The sequence below is a fragment of the Carettochelys insculpta genome, chromosome 2, assembly GCF_033958435.1.
Source record: "Carettochelys insculpta isolate YL-2023 chromosome 2, ASM3395843v1, whole genome shotgun sequence".
NCBI classification, from domain to species: Eukaryota; Metazoa; Chordata; order Testudines; family Carettochelyidae; genus Carettochelys; species Carettochelys insculpta.
Window position 1 is genome coordinate 163,045,313 of NC_134138.1, and position 15,702 is coordinate 163,061,014.

The 15,702-nt window shown below is 40.2% G+C and overlaps 1 protein-coding gene across 1 annotated transcript in view; it reads right to left on the bottom strand.

The window, feature by feature from the left end:
- The window catches only part of STX17 (syntaxin 17), a 46,199-nt gene that overhangs the window by 23,891 nt on the left and 6,606 nt on the right, over positions 1 to 15,702 (bottom strand). The window contains exon 3 of the mRNA XM_074987961.1: positions 11,355 to 11,420. Within this exon, the coding sequence (XP_074844062.1) occupies positions 11,355 to 11,420 (66 nt within the window). The remainder of the gene's footprint in view (positions 1 to 11,354; positions 11,421 to 15,702) is intronic.

A 15,702-nucleotide genomic window follows, 5' to 3' on the forward strand; every position in this document is an offset into this window, starting at 1 on the left:
CACGATAAGCCAGCTGCCTTACTTTGCCCCGGAACTTTCATTGCCATGTTTGTTTGGGATGTCCTCTTTTACTCTTTCCCTGTGGATTCCATTGTAACACTTGTCTCGTGATACATTCCTCACAGTCCTTACACAGGATATGGCCTGCCCATCACCATTCTCTCTTCATGATCTGGACCTTCCATCTGGCTAGCTGCTCATCCACTGAGGTAAGTAGCTGATCATCTTTGTTTTTGACCAGTCTGTTTGGGTTTCTTCTTCTTCCACTCAAGACTCAAGTTGCATTGTACAGGGTTTTTAAGTTCACTTGTTTAGATACTACCTCTGATTTTTCTGCAACCTCATGTATGAAATTTCTCTTATCCCTGCAAAGACTTTTCTTTAGATCCTAAATAACAAGTCAACCAAGCAAAAACAAGAGACCAGAAAAAAGATGCATCATCCAGATATCATGAAATCGCTGGGAAAGTAAAGTCTTCAGCTCCTGCTGTTGTGAAAAAATATTCATAACAAGAACCAAGGCCTTGTTTACCCTTAGGGATTTTAGCCACTTGTGGCCAACCACCAGTATAGATGCACCATTGCAGCCGCACAAAGCTACTGTAAGTTTTAATTCAGATAGCTGCATCTTACCCTGCTTGAAACAAGTGTAAATTGTACCACTATGCTAGGAATCTGCACCTTTACAACTATGTTGATGGCTATTCACCTACAGATGTAAGTGAGGCAAATCCCCAGTGTGAATAAGGCTTAAATACAGGCAACTGAGTGATGTCTGCCTGAGTTTTCAAAGAGCCTAAAACGACAGCTCCAAAATGCAGCAAAGCATGCATGATCATATTTTGGGTATCTGCAAAGTCTACTGCTAAGTGGTTTATCATTTGATAGTGTATAATGGGTGGAACTTAAGTTTATGGAGGAACAGTGCGACTATACCACTGTTTTACCCTTCCCCTCACAATTTTCAAATGATGAGGAAGCTTGGTCTCCCTTATGCAAGCTCCTGTAAGTATTCTGAAGTTGTGAAGTTTAGTTTGTAAGACCTGGAATTTCTCGTTATAATATTTGGAATCTTGATCTACTAATTTTCCCAAAGAAGCTGACTACTGATATGTGGCTCCCAGAATACAAATTTCTTTATTTTTTTCAGTTATGCATATGACAGCACTTTGTCTATCACCAGTTTCATTGTTTCTCCTGCCCCCAGTATCTTTGAAAATGTGTAGAAAAGTATTTACATTTCAGTACATACTATTTATCAGAACCTGGAATTTTTTGAATTAGCTTTTAACATTCAAGTTCCTGCAGTTAAATCCACTTTAAAGCATTTGACTATTCACAAAAAAATGTTACCATAATGATTTACTATTACTGTATCATCAAAATGCAAAAACCATAAAAACAAAGAACAGAGATAAAACATTAGTCTTCAAATTTGTTCTTAGACACCATAAAACTTGTATTTCTATCAAGTGGTAGGCAGCATACACAAAAAACAAAATGGCTTCAACTAAAACAACGCAATAATTGTCTTAAACATTATAAAAGGTATGACAGAATATTGTTTTAGCAAAGTTAAGACACATCAACTACTCATGGAGAGCCTTGCAAATTGTAAGAAAAATCTTAAAATCTATCCAGAGAGGTAGGAGTTGTAAACTTTCAGTGAAATCAGAGCCATCCAAGAGCTAACAATTTATTTGATCTTGAACTGCAAAAACACAAATAAAAAATTCAGATTTTTCCACAAAAGCCAAAACATATCAGAGAAAAGATAACCACTGGAAAACAGGGTAATATATTAATCTGATCTTGATGAGAAGGAAATCTAGTGAATACTGATTAAATTAATTCACATGCTGATTTAGCAAGAATTCAGTGAGTATTGAATTATGGTACCCAAGCCTAGGTGTTATTACAATGTGACTACGAATAGATTGTTAGCTAAGGGCAAACTCGGACAACATTCCACTAAGATAAAAGGAAACATTTAGAAACATTCTCATAGCATTCTTGTAACAGCATAAAGCCATCTTGAAGTCTAGTGCGGAAGGTACATTACCAGATTCTGCGAATTCTAACACAGGTTGAATCTCTCCCATCTGGAACACTCTCGGCCGGCAAACTCTGTAATCTGGCGTGATTTTAGTTAGCTGGATGACCACCTATCATGATCAAGTTTCCTGTGGTCCCATAACGTTTGTTGATAGCCGCCAGTCCTGGTTCTCCATGTCCTGTGCTGTTATTTAGCTGTAATTTACCTCTAAATGTCTGCTAAGAGCCCAGTAAGCAGTGGAAGCGTTGGTAATGCACTAGAAAATACTGACCACCCGTCGTTCAGCAAATGCTCTTGTCCAGCACCAGTCAGGTCCCCAGAGTGCTCAATGAGAGAGATTCAACTTGTATTACCTCCATTAAGGTAAACAGAGGACACATAGCTTATGCATTTAATTCTCAAATTTACAATTTTAACATGTTTTCTTGGTAAATGTTAATATTTTCCTTGCCTGGTCTCCGTGCACATTACCTTCCCTGTCACTTTTCTATTTATTCTATTCACCAGCAGCCCTAACTGGATGTGGTATATGTTTTCTTACATGTGTAAAGACTGGGAGTGAAGGAAGAATTCTTCAGAGAAGACACAGATGAATAATGAGAAGGCATTCAAAGGATTATATGAGAGGTATCAGCCAACTATCGAGGACCCTTTTTTGGATGTGAGTGACAAAGAATGAATATAAAAAGTACAGTCCTACAGGATCACATGACACGTGTCAGCTGTGAACTATCAAAATTCCTGCGTTCAAATCAAAAGGAAGACACACAAAAGCTTGCCAGCTGAGCAAATGAAAGTTGCTGATCATGAAACTTAAAGGAAGAAATAATTTCCTGCTTTTGTTAATAAATCCCTATCTTGTACTAAAAGGAAAAGATGTCATGCTATTCAGAGCAGACATTTAAAATTTTTGTTTCATATGTAGCACATGAAAAAAAACCAGTTTATTTAATGCTCGTGAGAGGTATTTTGGATTGACAGATTTAAGTAACTAGTGAGACTTTCAGTTATCTACAGAATGTCTTTGTACAACACAATTTCAGAACTAACGAGAGCTCCTGCCTAAAGAGTTTTCCCTTGGGCCAAAAATATAGTTCACCTTTCAGTACCATTCAGTTCTTGATTTCTCTGCTAAGGCTACCAAAGGTTGTAATTAGCGCCAGGCGCATATTTACTAAATCCTTCTGTATTATTAATGAATGGAAAAGACCTGCCTAACTGTTTTAGAACAAACAACTAACCCTTGTTACACTTGATAAAAGATAATGTAAACACTAAAATTGGTTTGAGCTCCAACAGTGAAGTTTGGCTGAGGCAAATCCACTTCTCCTTCACTGGGGACACAACACAACGGATGTGACTCCATTGCAGGAGGATGCAGAGAGTGCAAAAGGGAGAAGTATCATATATGGCAGCACACAGAAGCAAGAGCGGCAGGGGAAGGACTGCTATATTTGATGGGGTCAAGTAAAGGTCCAACACTGTCTCCTTTGGCCTGCTGAAGTAGTCTCCACAGCATGGTTTCATACACATGCCCAATACGGGGCTCCATTACTCAGGGCAGACAATGCACACAATACAAGACAGAGATAAAACTATGGTTAAACATTGGAAAACAAACTGTACATCCATAAAGCACCTTCCCAGCTCTGCAGCTCCTAAGTGTTTAAGAAGAGGGGCTCTCTCCTGTATACTTCATATGGGCTGTTTCTACACATGCCACTTTTGGAGGCTAATAAATGGCCCAAAATATGCTAATGAGGCACGGATTCAAATTCCCCATGCCTCATTAGCATAAGGTCACATAATCTGGAGTCCAGAAGATGCTCTTCCAGGCCCCAAAACAACGTGTAAAAGCACAGCCACCTGGGGGGTCTTCCAGAAGGAAAATTTTGGGGAAGAAGGGGCCCCCGGAAGGAGGATTTCCTTCCGGAACACCCCCCCAGGGCCACGCTTCTACATGTTGTTTTGGAGTCCAAATCATGTAACCTTATGCTAATGAGGCACGGGGGATTTGCATCCGCGCCTCATTAGCACATTTTGGGACGTTTATTAGCATGCCACTTTTGGAGAAAGTGGCATGTGTAGAAACAGTCATGGTGTTTAGCACAGGGATTCTCAAACTGGGGTGTTGCGACCACTCTAAGGGTCACCAGGTTATCAAAATAGATCATTTAAAAGTAGCATTTTAGAAAATTACCTATGCTTTTCCAACACAACATAGTATGTTTACTTCAGAAAGTATTGTAAACTTACAGTGCCCCCATTATTGTTCCTAAACAAAGTATGTATTTGTATCACCAGCACTTTAAGGAACTTGGACTCTGGGTTTCATAATATCGTGCCTGCAAGTTTGTTGCCTTGAGACTAAAAAGGTAGGACTGAGACAAGATTATAGAGTTTTAATGCAGTAGCTGAAGACCTGGAGACCAATGAAAGCACTGAGACTAGCAAAAAGAAGGAATGTATAATTTAAACAGTTAGACACACACACTAAGTGTGATGCTAGGAGTGGATAGCCACTCTAAAATTGGCCTTAGTCATTTCCCATGCTCTGTTCCCCACCACCCCAAAACAAAGGTCAAACATGACCCAGAAGTAAGGGTGCACAGTAGGGCACTGCCTTCCGTACTTCTGCAGTTCTGAGCCGCTCCGGTGGCGGATTGCCTTCACAACTGGGTGCCCAGCCAGCTGCCACCACTCTCTGCCCACCCAGCTCTGAAGGTAGCACATGCCACCAGTAGCAGCACAGGAGTAAGAGTGGTGATGGGATGCTCGTAAGTCTGCTGTGAAAAGTGTTATTTGTACGTTTGCTGACATCACTTTTTGCAGCAGACTTTCTAGTGCTCCACTGCCAACCCTGCTGTTGCGCTGCTGCTGGCTGCAAAGCTCCTGTCAGAGCAGGAAGCCCGTGAAAAAATGGCATTAGCAAAACCAATATCACTTTGCACAACACCATGTACATGCTGACAACCCCAGATTCATGCTGGCAACAGGTCACACCCACAGTTCCTGTGCTAAGCTACTTATTAGCGATTGTTCCAAAGGGAACGACTGCACACAGGTGAGCTCTCACTCTCCTCTTCCCCCTCCCAGAGCTATGGCATCAAAAACAGCGGGTGGATGGGGTGATCACAGAATGAGTGGGCTTGTGGAAGAAATGACTGCTCTCTCTGAAGACACCAGAGAGGGAGCACGGTTAAGTGTCAATGTCAGCACAAGCACACATGGATATCAACTGGCCATCAACAAGTTCACGCTTGAAATTAGGTGACTGTTTGTAACCATCAGAGTTGTGGAAGGGCCTGCTAATGGGAGCAGTGAAGGAAAACAACCCAGCTGGCTTCAAGACTGAGCTTCATAGGTTTATGGAAGGAACTGTATGATGAAATTTTCTCAGACATGAGGCTGATCTGCAACTGCTAACAGCAAATATGCCCAACAAGTGGTGATGGGCCACTAGATGGAGATGAACTCTGAGCACAGGACCAACAGCTTCCTCAGGACCCCGGGCAAGATGTGTGTGTGGGGGGGGACTCTGTACCCCCAGAAGGGGCAGGGCAGCAGGGGAAAAGCCTTCAGCAGCACCTAGAGCACGGAGCCTGGCCCCCTCAGGGCTGCATGGAATGTGTGGCAGGGCACTCTGGCTGCAGCTCGGGTTCTGGCAACCACCACTGCTGCATTAGCAGCAGCAGCCAGGAGCCTCAGGCCACTTTGAATTGCCCTCTCTGTCCTCTGTCAGTGGGCCTGGCTCTGAGTAACTACCAAGTACACTTTCCTAAGGGTCTTGCTGAAGTGCATGTAGTCCAACTGCGTGCCATATTTGGAGTCAGGAGGGAATTATTTCCCAAGCCATGTTGGTTGAGACCTTGGGGGTTTTCTACCTTCCCCTGCAACATGGCTCAGGGGTCACTTGTAGCTTTAAACTAGTGGAAGCAGTGAATTCTCTATAGTTTGAATCATGATCTGGGGACTTCAGTAACTCAGCATCCCTTAAAATAAGAGTCTACAAATGGGCTGCACTGGTTTAAATAAATCAGTTTAACTAAACAAGTGCAAATTCAAGTGTATATATGATCAACGTTAAATTGCCTCATTGAAGGTTATTGTCTCATTAAATTATTTGTGCCTAGGAACACTGTGAAACTGATTGTGAAAAAACAAATTCCACATGATTGCTGGAAAAAAGTACTGTGTATACCTTCGAGATGAGAATTTCTAATATAGAACAACCCAAGGGATAAATCTGAAGGGTAATTAGGAGACTGGTTGTAATTTACATCTTTTCATCTCCTTCTGAGGTGGGTGTACTTTAATCTACAACTCTAGATACATTTCCTGTCCACACACTTCTCTCTCACACCACACTACCCTTTTTTTTTTTTTTTGGAGGGGAGGGACAAGTTCCACCAACATAGTCGTCTTTACACTTTCTAGATCTAGTTCAACAGTGATGCATTCTGGGATACAAGTTGATAAATGGATGTGAGTGTAAGGAAGTCTGAATCTAACTAAGTATTGTTAACTACACACATTCGAAAAGAGACTCAGGCCTCTCAAAAGTCTGGAGGCCGACAGAAAAAACCCATGATTTTCAAAAGAGTAATAATTTTGGGGTTCCTTTTATTTCACCTTTGGTTTTCTGCCTTTAGGTTCACATTGTTTTCTCTGCAACCATGAGGGTTGAAAACTTACTTTTATTTCAATAGACATTGAGAGATAACATAATCATTCAACTCCAGGAACTAGTACTTTAAGAAAACTCCCAAGTATTATATGACTCCCATTAAAATGATAAAGCTTGAAACACTGCTCACTGTCCTCAAGTTGATGCAACTTAGAATCCGGGAAAAGGTTTAAGTTACGCCAGATGACACAAACTTCTGAAACTGGCCTTAAATCATTGAAGACACAGTGCCCCATTAACACAATGAAAAGATTATAGGTGGGATTTTGAAGTAAAAGGGATTTTTATCATTGACAACAATGGGATTAAAGTAAAAATAGCAGTATGTACTTTTAAAAATGCCATCTTCTAATTTTTTTAAATTACACAGTTGCTATTCACTTGGCTCTAAACTGTTAAAGGCAAAAAAATAGAATATATATTGCAAAAGAAAAGTTTCCACAGGTTAAATCGTGCTCTGCTGGTTTATCTGGCATGTATAACCCAATTTAAGAAAAATGTGAATTCCATTTGAACACAGAGGCATAGCACAAAAGTGTAACAGAGGGCACAATTTGTCCTATTGAGGTTTTATTAGTTGAAGATACAAGAGAAAGAAAGAGCCCAGTTTGCATATGGCTGACAGCTCTAAAAAAAGCTCAAATTTAACACACCTGAGTTGCAAATTATGAGAGGAAAAGAATTAAATAATGTTTTTCAAGTTAGTTTTCAGAATAGAATTGCATTTTAAGGACAGTATATCCTAAAAAACTATTTGGTACACAGTTTAGAATAGGCTCTCTTTTTTTCACTTGTTCGCTAAGCAGGACTTTCCTCTCATGCAAACAGGCTGGAAATGGACTGGAGCTAACAGGACACCCTTGGCATTTTTTTCCTTTTTCATTCAACAACTTACGAAGTCTATGATAGCAGTAATTTGATGTTTTGCCCCCAACTGGGAGCATAATCAAGTAACCCATTCATTTATCTGTTGTAATAACACCTCACTGAGCTGTTGTATTGTTCCTTTTGAGTCCTCTTGAAGATTTTACTAGGTTATTAATGATCTGTTACACTGAACACACTGGTGCAAAGTCCTCTGCAAAATTTACCAAGTTATTACATGTTGTGCACCTGCAGCTGCACAGAGCACCTAGGATGTGTGTTATATGGTTGGCTAATCCTTAATGGGTAGCTGGGCTCATTCACATCTGCTCTGGATTAGCTACTATTCCTTCCCTTCCACCCTCATCCCCCATGCTGGCCTTGATCAGCTGGGTGATTTCTTTAAACCAGTATGGAACCACAGGAAGTTGGCAGGCTCCAGGGAAGGCTCTGAATGCCTATCTGCAGGTGATGGAGGGGACTCTGTGGAAGGAGAATGGAAATTAGAGGTCTATCTCAGAGCCTGACAGCTAACCCAGAACAGACTAAGAACTGATTCCAGGGTGGGTTACAGAGAAGTTCAAGTGGAGAAAAAGTACTTTGTGGGATTTGGGACTTTTGTTCATACTTGTCACTCAGGAAAGGGAACTGCACTCAAAGTGACCCAGTTCCCACCTCAAATGAAGGAGAACTATGGCAGGGAAGACACACAGCAAACACTAAACCAGCAGGGGACACTACAAAAGTCCTGCCCTATGACAGTACATGAAAAAGGGAAAAAAAAATAATCAAAACTATTTCAGAAATTGAAGACGCTGTAAATGAGAGCTACCTTCTTAACGTTCTGAAAGGAATGCTGTAATTTCCTACCAAAATCGTTTAATGTTTGTGACACTCCCTTGATTTTTTTTTTAGCATCTCATTCGGTTTACCAAGAGTAAGAGATATACTTATATACTTACCTATACTGCTATTATACTTTTGTCCATCTTTAAAGTACAATGAAAGTAATTATTCTGTGTAAACTGAAAATTCAGAAAAATGGCTAATTATGTGCACATGGATTAAATGTAGAGTGGCTGTGCATATATTTGTCTGAAACCTGTGGTGGATGCCTTGGGTCAATATTGACTTAGGGATTCCTAATGTATTTTTACAACATCTAATTCTGAGAGCAAAGTGTGTGCTGCAGAGAACATTTGGTATCACGATAACTAATCTGATTTCTTTGCAAACAAACAGAACACAAGTCCATTGGTAAACACTGAAACAGCTTATAGCAAACACATTCTACATGTCATGTAATTTATTATCAAGTGCTCCCATCTCCTGACTATTTAATTAAAATAAAGTCTTAGTCTATTCTGTGCTTGCATAGATCCAAAGTACTTTTTCTGGGCTGCTAATATCAGACTGTATATCCTCTTAATGCATGACGTAGCCTTTCAGCTTCAAAACATGAAAGCATAAAAGAATTAAATAAAAAAGAACACTGGGTTAGCTTTAAGTGAAAATGGTACCCGTTCTGTTCAACTCCATTAAATAATTGCAGGTACCATTGAAAAACAACTGCCCTTTGTATTGCAGATTTTAACTGTAAATACATTTCACATCTGATTAATACAAGTGGCATTTCTGAGTATTACAACTGGCAGACATTCTCCTGCCAAAACTGTAAGAATGATCTTGATAAAATTAGGACTCCATGTAAAGCCCCATTTACCATGACAATTCAACTGTTTATAAGCAGTATACTGAAGCACAATATTAACTCAGTTCTGGCCATACAGGCATCCATTCGACTGAAAACTAGGTGTAGGTCTACACAGCAAAGTTATTTCGAAATAACAAAATAACGTAACTATCCTAGCATCTATGCAACACACCCGCTATTCCGAAAATTTCAAAATAGCAGTTGGCTTATTTCGAAATTGATAAACCTCATTCTACAAGGAACAGCACCTACTTCAAAATAGCTACCTAGAAACAGGTGTTGTTAAAACAGGGAATAGAGCCTATTTCAAAATAAGCCACAGTGTGGCTGCTGGCTCTATTTCAAAATAGGCTCTATGAGTGTAGGCACTGTATTTTGAAATAGCTAAGGGCTGTTTTGAAACGCACTTTTGTTTGTAGCAGCATTATTTTGAAATAAGCTATTCCGGAATAGCTCTTCCAGAATTACTTATTTCAAAATAAGGCTGCTATGTGGATGTACCCTAGATTGTGAGATTGTTCTAGCTGTTGTTCTTTGGGTCTAATTATGCAGTCACCTTCAGAAGAAACTTTAAAATATACAAAGAAACAAGCACTGTTATTTCATCTTCAAACATCAGAAACACATCACGCAAAACATAATAATGTCAAACTCAAACCTCCCAAAACCTGGAAACTTAGAAAGAAACTATATTTCTGCACGTCACCTGTCGTCTGTCTGCCCTCAGGCAATCACAAACCTTCTACTATTCGCAAACCAACACTATTCAGCCATAGACTCAAAATGACACCCACACAACCTTAACTCTGCCCTTTGTTTGTTGTCATTACTCTTTTGTGATTATTTTTACTTTGACTGTTTGTAGGGTTTAATCTTTTATTTTCCATAAGGAACAACAAATCAGAAAAAATTTGTTTGTAGTGTCAGAATTGTGAACTTTAATAAGTTAGTAGTAATTTCTACCAATGAGACTCCTTGGGCAATGGGTTATTAGCTAGGTGGATGCTGCTCTCTGGTATTTATATTAATTTATACTGTTTGTATCTAGGAGATATGGGCTTTTTAAAACTTTTATGACATTCTGCATAGGGCAAAGTTACAGTTGATTGAGTATGAAGTTAACTGACCTCCATACAGGTACAAGTATCCATGCTAGTGAATCACACTGGACACATATGCAAGCAATATGGATATTAATGGTATCTAAGAGCAGATCTGAGCATGCAATGTGGACGGTCTATTTATGTTGGAAAACTGAGCCCATGTCCATTCCATTATAACAATTGCTACGTTCTAATAACATTTATAACAAAAATCAACCCACTTGCAAACTCTGCAACACAAGACTGCATTAATAATTCTCCAGGTGCTGGAAGTCAGACCAAGAGAACTTTTATACTTACTCATGGACTGACACTCCAGAAGGTGATCTTCCAGGATTTGATTTAGGGCATCGAGTAGGACGCGCTAAATCGGAACACTGAGGGTGCTCCCATCAACTCCGGTACTCCTCACATTTGCAAAGAGTAAGGAAAGCTGGTGGCAGCATGCCTCATGACAACCTTCGGCTGTGAGGACAACGCCAAAGTTCAAATCAAGGTACACTGACTCCAGATATGCAATTAATGTAGCTGGAGTTGTGTATCTTAATTCAAACTTGTCCCCTAGCATAGACCCAACCTTAGCTGAAGATCCGCATGCACCAACGCAGTAAACAAACATCAAAAATAGGGACATACAATCACAAGATTTACTTGAATTTGTATCTTGGCAGATTAAAAGGAAAATTTTGCGGTTTGTTTTCTGGCAATAGACACAGTACATGATCATCTTATTTCTCTTTCTGCTCTTACAAGAAGAAAAAGCCTACGGCTACATTGCCCCCTCAGGCCATATTTTAGGTAACTCTGAAATAACACAGTAACAGAGGCCTATAAAATATTAATCCCTACCAAAATCACTTATCCCACCTAGCACCAAATAAAAAGTCATTTTGTCTTATGAATTTCACACAGCCACTTTAATACCCTTACCTGAACAGTTCGTCCTGCATTGATGTGTTCTTCATGTAATCTGTCCCATAGTCTGCATCTCTGATACTATAGAAAGAAAAAATATTCTATATAATTGCTAGAAAAAAATCTTTATCTTTCAATAATCATTTTGAATTTTGGTAGTTTATAGTAACAAAGGAGCCAAACTTTCTGGTACAAAGGCGGGGAGTACTTGGACCTTCACAAAGGAATAATTTCATTCTCTGTATTTTCAGTTATCTTATTAGTTCTCAACAACAAACAGACAATAGAATTCTGGTAATGCTACAGTACATTTCCATTAATGTACAGCAGAGCGACGATGACAAGGAGTGAAAACAGAGGGGGAAGAGCTGTACCTGTCACGCCTGATATGCAACAACAAGCTACATGATGTTATTTTTATGAAGAAAATTATGTTGCCCTTGACACACTGTACGCACCATTTAATTTTAATACTTCAAAACAGTTACACACATGGGTCCAGATCCTAAAAAGACAATCGAATGGGCAGATCTCCACACCTGCCCAAAGCCCCACTGACTTCAGCAGGGGTCATCCATGCAGCACTCTTTCCAGGACTGGAGCCACAGCAATTATTCAAACTATCCAAATGATAAATATCTCAGATTCCAAAATCATCACACGCAAAGCTTTTCAACAGTTAAATAAATCAATCCCTGCTACTGCCAATTCACAAAATGATACCACTCAGACCACAAAAGCAAATCTCTTAACAAAAAAGAGTTTTATCACCAAACAATGCAAACTGCAACTCTTGGGATACATATTATTTTAATTGTATTAAATGAAACAAGAAGAAATACCTTATCACATACTAACTTTTTCTCATTTAAATGGCAGAGCAAATGACACCATAGTTTTAAATAAAATATTATATGATGTAACATTCTTTCAAGCTCTTCATGAATCATACTCTCAATAGCATACTTGATCTACCCTATATTTTTTACCTGTTTTATTGTTACTTGTGGAGACCAGGTCAATTTAAAACATTCCAAGGTCCTGAGGCTCCTAACCAATTTATAAGGTATCGGGAGTTACTTCTCAACTTAGAGAAACTATTACGGAGAAAATGTTTTTCATACTAAGATTTTGTGGTGTCAAAAATAGTAGTTTGAAGTCAATTAGATTAAATCGGAAGGACAGTATTTAAAAAAAAAAAAAAGGAAAAAAATTAGCAGGAGCAACACCTGCATAACTTGTTATGCCAATAAAATCAGGGTGATTTTTCTTCAGCAAAAATCAGAGAAGGTACTGAGCCAAACCCCTAAATTTTGCCATTTATCCCAACATTAAATAATGGATCAACATGATCTACTCTATACTTTTGGGGGGGGGTAATCTATTCAATTGATTACACCATAACATAATTTGCAACATCAATTCAGTTTCATTAAACTATGAAAAAATTGTTCTCCAAATATACAGTCACAAGATTTCTTCAAAAACATTTCTTGCACCTCATAATTCTCATAAGAAATGCTCAGACACCCTATTTTGCTTTACACATTGTGTGATTTACTTTACGTTATAGTATCTAAAATGCTAGCTGTGTCTTGAAAAGGTACTTTGAAAGAAATTAGGTGGCAAATATGACCAGAGTAAAGAGCATGATGGGGAATAAAAGGATATGATCACTGTGTGTTGTCCTCTCCAGGTCACTCCTCAACTCATCGTATACAACTCATTCCCAAACTACCTTGATCTCACTGAAATCAAAGTCAAGTTGGATTATAAATCTTATACTGTAGAGAGAACATTGTTACCACCTCTCCCTCTGAAAGAAGTCTAGTCAGCTATTTTTCCCCTCACATCTCAGCTTCTAGCACAGTTATATGGATAGTGGGCTCTGCTGCTCCCTGGCTTCCCCTACCTGGAAACAGCAGCTGGTTCAGCCTCCATCTAGAAATACAATCTATGACAACACTTCTCAGAAGGTACGTCTATACTTAAGAGGAGTTTGACGCACTGCAATCACTCTTCCAGAGATCAATTTTGCCACGTGTGTGAAGACGCAGCAAAATCAATCTCTCTGGTGTCGGCTGATGACACTGGTACTCCAAGCTATCATGTGGCATGAGGGATGTCAGTGCAAGCCTGAAGAGCCGCAGTCTACACTAGGGAACAAAGTCAATCCTGATATGTCAATTCTAGCTGTGTGAATGGTGTTGCTAAAATTGCACATGTGGAATCCACTTTGATTCCTAGTGTAGACCAGGCCTAAGACTCTCCTTCTCCTTTCCATCCTGTCCAATCCCATCTACTTCACCATGCTCCCAATGACAACTACTTAAACTAGAGATCCTACTGCACTCTCTGGCTCGAAGAGGTTTCCGTTGTACACCTGGTTTACTGTTTGGTTCAATGGCTTTCAGCACCCCCACTACACAAATTGTTCCAGCACCTCCTGCTCCAGATCGGTTCTCTGGTAACGTGATTATGGCAACTGTACCTCACTGTTTAGCTTCCAGTCAGGAAGTCTGAGTGGGGTGGGTGTGAAATTCAGAAGACCACATTCTATTATGCAGAAGCAGCTGGAACTCTGTCACTGCATTAAAAAGAACTTTTTCAAGCATAATGGATTCAGCGTGATTAATGAACATAACTAGGAGTGCTCACCCTCCAGAACGCTCAGTGCGCTTGGGTAGAACTAACATGTGGTCACCGAAAATCTCCTGTAACCCTAAACATGCTTGAGCCTTAAATGGGGCATGCTGTAAGTCACTGGTGCTCACAAAACCTTCTGAAAATTCCACCAATAATTACTTGCTCAAGGTCACACAAGAAGTCCATGGCTGAAAGAGAACCCAGATCTCCCAGCTCCCTATCTCGTGCTCTTCCCTCAAAAGCATCCTCTCTCTGTACGTACATGAAGGCTGTGTCTACACTAGAGAGTTTTGTCAACAGAAGGGGTCCTCTGTCAACATAACTCACGGAGCGTCTACACACAAAGTTCTCTGTCGACAGAACTCTGCATTTGTCTCAACAGTGTTACCCCTTGAAAATTTGAGGAATAATGCTCTGTCGACAGAGTTCTGTTGACAGAGTGCAGTGTAAGACACTTCGGTTGACAGAGAAAGCTTCTAGCTCACCAGGCAGCCCCGTTTGCAGAGCTTCCAGTCAGCCCTTCTGTTGACAGAGCAGATTGCTCTGTCGATCTGCTTTTGTGTGTACATGCACTCTGTCGACAGACGTGTCTAGTGTAGACATAGCCAGTGTTTCATTCTCCTCAGCCTCTCCTAGGCTACATATACATGGCACCCTAAACTCAAAGTAAGATACAAAATTTGAGCTATGCAAATTGTGTATAGTAATCGCTTGATTTACACAGAGGTTGAGTCCTGGGCAACCTCTGTGTAAATCAAATTTTGCATAAATTAGGGTGAGGGGTTGGGGAGGTCCCTGGAATTCCCCTGATTGGTGGAGCAGGAAGCTAGAGCCCCTGCAGAGCTCTGCTGCTCCCCGACTTCCCTCGGCTGGAGGAAGCCAGGGAGCAGCAGCGCTCTGCTGCCTTTCCACCTGCCGACTTCGCCTGGCTGGGAGAAGTGGAGCAGCCGACGGTTCCAGCTGCTGGCTTCCCCCAGCTGGCGGAAGTGGAGGCGGGGAGCAGCCACACAGCCCCCAGCTTCTCAAAGCTGGGGGGCACACAGCTGCTTGTGGCACTGATGTGAGCTAAGCACAAATCGAAATTACACTTCTCAAGGGTTTACTGTATCTTATTTCAAGTTTATTTCTAAATAGGCTTTTTCAGCATTTGACACTGTCTATAGCGTGCCAAATGTTGAAATAACACGCCACTTCGAAGCATCCCTTACTCCTCCTGCAACGAGGACTGTAGGGATGCCAAAATAGTGCGCCCTTTATTTTGAAAAATATTTTGAAACAACAGGCACCTTTCACAGATGTGGAGTAGCTATTTCAGGATGCCAAGGTATCCTGAAATAGCTCTGCTGTGTAGACATAGCCTAGTGTTCTCACAGCAGCTTTACTGATCTGACACTGTCAAAATTTTTTGATATTTTGATATTTGCAAGGGCTTTGTAAGAATTTTCACACTGAAAGGTTCTGTGTGAAATATCCATGTTAAATATTACATCCAGTACATGTTTGGGCAAGAGAGCTTTATATTCAAGCTTTTGGAAAATGACAGAGATCTTTAAGAAAGCCTGAGAAGTACAAAATGAAGTAGTCTTAATTTCTTGGGGAGTACCTTCTCAAACTCACATCTTGTTTTAGACTCTCAACCCCCTATATGAGGAGAGTTCAAAATACTGTTTTATCATATTTGAGAAGTAAGATTCTAGCAGGTGGTCTCAAGGTCAAA